Below are 5,181 nucleotides of genomic sequence, written 5' to 3' on the forward strand. Positions count from 1 at the left end.
TCTCCCTTCCGTCCCTCAATCTCAGAGTACCAGCTGACAAGTGCAGATCTCACAGCGCTCCAGACGTTCACACCACCAGGGTTGGTGCCTGGCAACATGGCTGCCTGGCAACAGCAACAGCAACCAGCAGTCTCCCAGCAACAGCAGCAGCAGCAGCAACAGCCGCAGCAGCTGAGCTTGGCGTCGCTCAGTAACTTGGTGTAAGCTCCTTTTTTTTTTTTCTTCCTAGAGCAAACTCATACACGAGGTTGATCTTCCAGTGTCCCGACCTTTGACCTTTCCCCTTAAACATCCGACCAGTAGCATGTCAGCTGATTCAGTACACCAGCATATGCACTTAAAACACTTGGAGCATCTTTGAAGCTGTAGCATCACCCCAGCTGTGGTTGATTCATCTTTGTGGTGACCTAGATACCCCGCCCCCCCCACCCCGCCCCCCAGCTCTGACTCCCACTGGAGTCTATGACTCTGATTTAGCTCATGGAGAGAGAGAGAGAAGCCAGGCTGCTCACTGTGTTTTCCGGCACAGACACTCAGGATTTCTGTGTGGCCGTGCAGGACACCAGAGTAGTTACTGTACTGCTCTTCTTCATGGCTCTCCTCAAACATCACTGGAGGAACAGTAATTCAGTCTGCAGATGAACTAATGAAAAACATTTCCTGGATGAGGATTTGAACTCTGTAGAAGTTAATTCCCGCCACAGTCTCACTGTAAACGTGGGACATATGAGGTCAGAGGTCAAAGCGTTTGTCAACTTCAGTGTGTGACCACTGATTTTATGCCACTGTGTCTGTCTGGTTTAATGTCTTCATAATTAAAATCTTTCTTTTTTTAAGGTGTTTCACATTTCCTTAAAAACTCACACGACAGTGCTGATTGCCAGGATTCTGTGATAGCTGATAAATTCTGATAATTGATGAAAATAACTCACATTTAGCTTTGATTTTGTCAGAAAGTTACTTCAGAGTTTAAGTCCTTTCCAGTGAGGTGTTTACATAATGTTGTTTACTCTCTGTTGGCATAGTAACGTAGGTGAGAGGAAGCTAACGAAGCTAACCATGTCCCATCAGTCGCATTTGTGTGGTAGCAGTTTAGCCGTTAGCGCTAAGTCTTTGTGTGACCAGTCTGGCCGTGCTAGGCTAGGCTAACCTTCACATGGGAGAGCAGCTTTGTAACCGCCTTTTGTTTTGTCCTCCCTCCCCCCCTTTTTCTCCACAGCATGTGGGGTGCAGAGAAACAGAATGCGGAGATGGTTAACTGCATCTCCAATTTTGCTGCTAACCTGAGGTGAATGACACGATAGCATCTAGCGCCGCGCGGCTCTGCCATGCCTTTTTTTTATCTGTCACGTTCCTGACGCCGCTCGCAGGCTCAGCGACGAGCAGAAATAACCCAAAGAAAAAACACACAATAAATAACACAAAAATACATGACAAACATGATATCAAACCATTGTGTCTTTCCATTTGTGTGTTGGATGTGATGCCAGTTGTTGCTTTGCTGTGTCTGTAACTTCATTGCTCTTTCAGTTCCATTGAAGCGCTTTTTTTCTTCTTCCAGATGATCAGTTCTCTCGTGCGGTTGTGAGAGTTTTAGTTCTGAAGCTCTTTGGAAGTGTCACCAACACAGAGGAAGATGTTTCAGTGTGACGCTGACAGCGTCTCGTTAGGGCCTGCTATGAAAGGAGTCTCTTGGTGCCGCTTTCGGTCCCAAACACCGAACCAGTTGCACATCTGTGCACCGCTGTCATGCTTACTGCATGAGCTGTCACTCTCAGGTGACAGTCACACGTAAACTTCAGCACCTTAGATACATGTCGGCCTGAAGCGCCTGCAGTGGCATGACTGAAAAGAATGATTCAGATGTAGCTTAGCTGTCAAAGCCACTTGTTTAGATTGAGATAACACAGCTTGGTATTAGATGATGAGTTCAAAGGCAGCCGCAGTCTCGGGTCTGATCTCTTTGCAGTCATTTGGCAAACCCTGTAATGCTGATATGCTTTTGTTCAGAACAATCACAGCTACTAATTTAAGAGATTGTCCAGCTGCCCAGAATCTCCATCACAGAAAAGATGAAAAGTAACAGAAATGTGTTTAAATAAAAAAAAAAAGACAGTTAGAATAATTGCAGCTGTCTCTTTCCAACAATCAGGAAATTGTCCATGAGAGTATGATAATATGTTGTTTGTTATCGTATACAACAGCTGGGACTCCGGGGGGGGGGCCGAGCGTCTCTGGAAGAAGCAGAATATAGTTAAGATCCAGCAGCAGCAGCTGACTCACAGCAGAACTCTGCTTCGCCGTGTAAATGTTAACAAACGGACGTCCAGATTGTCTGAAATCCTTCAGCAAACAGATCCGTCGAAACCGCTCAGCCGGCGCTCGCTCACTTTCCCCTCTCTGTAACAATCCTGCAACTGTCTCTCCGCTGAGGGCGAGGGCGAGGTTTTAGTCCGAGCGCCAGGATCCTGGAGACAGTAATGATCAATTAGATTATTGATGAAAAACAAAATATTCCCAGAGTCTAAAATAACATCTTAACATTGATTTATAAACCGAGTCTTTGAGTCAATCTGAGACGACTGAAGCGAATGTTTTGAGTTGTTGCTTGATAAACGATTTAAACTTATTGACGACAGTAAAGTCAAAGTGTAGTAAGGCATAAAAAGGTTGGTTGGACAAAACAAGATGTTTGAGGACGTCACTAAACACCAACAATTAATCAATCAATAAATGTAGATTTCCTGGTAATGCAAAAGAGAGAAAAAATTTCTAATCAAGAGTAGACTTTCCTGAAAACAATCAGGAACATTGATCATGGTTTTACTGGATATACAGAGTTTTAAATTGATCCATAACTCAGATGTCAGCTCTGTGTGTGTGTGTGTGTGTGTGTGTGTGTGTGTGTGTGTGTGTGCGTGTGCGCGTGTGTGTGTGTGAATCGTGGGAAGCTCTCTCAGCAGAGTGGGAAAGCGTGCTGTCCTCGGACAGCATGGGCGGACTGCTGCGGTTTGTTTTTTTGGATTCCATCAGAGCGCCGCCTCGCAGCGAGCGAACGCGCCCTCCCAATCAAACCATGACTGACGGCTTGGCAGCGAGCCTCGCCTTCGCCCGTCGTCCGCTCTTCTCCTCGCCACAGGCTGCACGAGGAAATGATTTCTGTCATCTTACCCTCTCTCATCCCCATTTTTAATCATTCTTCTTCCGCCGCTTCCATCTATCTGCTTATTTCCTGGCTCTTTTGTCAGCCTCAGTTTAATTCGCCGTACACCTGTTGACTCTCATCTCCTCCCCCTCGCTGCCCAATCTAAATGTTAATGTCACGGCTGGCCTCTCAGCCTCCTCCCCGCAGAGCCCGGCTCTCCGCTCAGACCGGCCTGTTTCTGTGGAAGCGCTCTCTGGGTGCAGTTTGCTGTTTGTTGCAGGACGAGGGCGGATGTGTTGTCAGCAGCAGGCGCAGCCTCCACGTGGGCCACTTTAGCAGGAGATGAACAGAACTGTCTGCTGGCACATCACTGTTGTTTTGTCCATTTGTTTCGTCCACTTACGAAGCTGCAAATCAATCTGTGGAGAGAATGGATCACATGTTTTATTGGTGGCTGAAGCTTTTTCTTTTTTTTTTCTTGTTCTTGTTCTTTCGTCCACAAAAACACACTTCTCCTCTCTCCTCCCGCCTCTCTCAGCTTTCTCTCAGCTGTGGTTTGAAAGGGGAGAAAAAGAAAAAACAACACTTACAGACAGTGCACACATTGCTAAATTGCTTACAGGACACACTGTTTGTCGGCAGGGCACAATGCACACATGCTATCAGAGGCTGTTCAGTAAAACCTTCCCCAGACGAATCAGTGTTTTCCCAGACTGCAGATTAGAAACCACAGCAGCGGCGGCGGCGGCTCCATTAAGCTTCCTGCTACATGGAAGATAAAAAATGATTCTTAAGTTCTATTTAGCACATAAGCTGCGACCTGTTTTACTCGTGACAGCGCTGTAAGATAATCACATGTTACGCGTTCCATGTTAAAAAAAGCAACGTGTATGAACCTGGCTGATTTTTAGCATCAGATGTTCCCAACATGTTGGATTCTTACAAACAGATGATGATTTCAGCTCTGGTAAATTCTCAGATAAAAAGACGGGAATTGATTTATTCCTAATGCGCCACACAAACAGGTGAAAGCAGGATAAATAGCAGGTTAAACCAGTAAGTGGGAGCAGGTCGAATAATGTGACATCTGTGAAACACTGTTTGAGAATTTGCAGTTTATTCCTTGTAATGACAGTTTTAGAGAAAAGCCAAAGATTTCATGTTTATTGGTGCCGACTGTGAAAAATGCATTGCGTGTGGACAAGCGTCAATTTTGTGTCAGCACAGGCTTTAACATTTCCTGCAGCTTTCTAACAACATCACAGTGTGACTGAAGCAGCTGTTGGGCCTTTTGTTTTTCTTCTAGTAACCATGTCTGGACTGACCATGACTGGCCTCCGTCCCACTGTTTCCCTGCTGTTGTAGCTTTTCTATCTTTCTCTCTCTCTTTTTTTTTGTGTAAACTTGCTTGTCTCTTTTTCCCCCTCCCTCCACAGCTTGGCCTCTCAGTCCAACTTGCTCTTTGGCAGGGAGGAGGGCCTCTGCTGGTACTGTACTCTCTACACCTCAGTCACACGGCTGCAGCGCGTCGTATTTCCCAAAATATCTGCTGCACAGAGGAACTTTTACTTCTGCTGAAAACAAGAGACGTTCACTACGAAAAAACATGAGTGATTCCTAAGAGAAATAGAAACGTTTCAAACGAGAATCAGTTGAGAATTAGAACAAAACGAAACATGTACACGGTATTTTAGAGTTCATCTAAATTTAAACATCTTGATGGTTTTTGGTTCTTCTTATGGATCAACACTTCCAATCAAACACACAATAAATAAATAAAACTCATACACACTCAAACACATATTTAATGAAGTCGTGAAGTACTGATTTGAATTTAATTGAGTAAGAGTCATTTTTGCAGTTTCCTCAGAAGAGCAGAGCATTTTGGGAAACGTGTCTGTATCTCACCACACTGTAAAACGAGTGTCTGCTTGTGGCTGTGCTGGCTGTGCTGTTAGCTCTTGTGAGGTAGCCTGCCGCTCTCTCGCCTTCATCACTGTCACCGACCCAGCTGACTCGGCCCTTTTTTTTTTTTT

The 5,181-nt window shown here is 45.2% G+C and overlaps 1 protein-coding gene across 7 annotated transcripts in view; it reads left to right on the forward strand.

The window, feature by feature from the left end:
- mef2d (myocyte enhancer factor 2d) overlaps window positions 1-5,181 on the forward strand; it is a 98,242-nt gene that overhangs the window by 90,531 nt on the left and 2,530 nt on the right. For 4 of the 7 annotated variants that reach the window (XM_087178723.1, XM_087178727.1, XM_087178724.1 and 1 more), the window contains 2 exons: window positions 26-200; window positions 1,220-1,288. In XM_087178723.1, coding sequence (XP_087034849.1) covers window positions 26-200; window positions 1,220-1,288 — 244 coding nt within the window. Of the gene's footprint in view, window positions 1-25; window positions 201-1,219; window positions 1,289-4,581; window positions 4,633-5,181 lie in introns of all 7 variants that reach the window. The other 3 variants (XM_087178726.1, XM_087178725.1, XM_087178728.1) reach the window with 2 other exon arrangements.

The sequence above is a fragment of the Seriola lalandi genome, unplaced genomic scaffold (assembly GCF_002814215.2).
Source record: "Seriola lalandi dorsalis isolate HSWRI2012SDOR001 ecotype SW California unplaced genomic scaffold, Sedor1 jcf7180002054720, whole genome shotgun sequence".
In the NCBI taxonomy this organism is placed as follows: domain Eukaryota; kingdom Metazoa; phylum Chordata; class Actinopteri; order Carangiformes; family Carangidae; genus Seriola; species Seriola lalandi.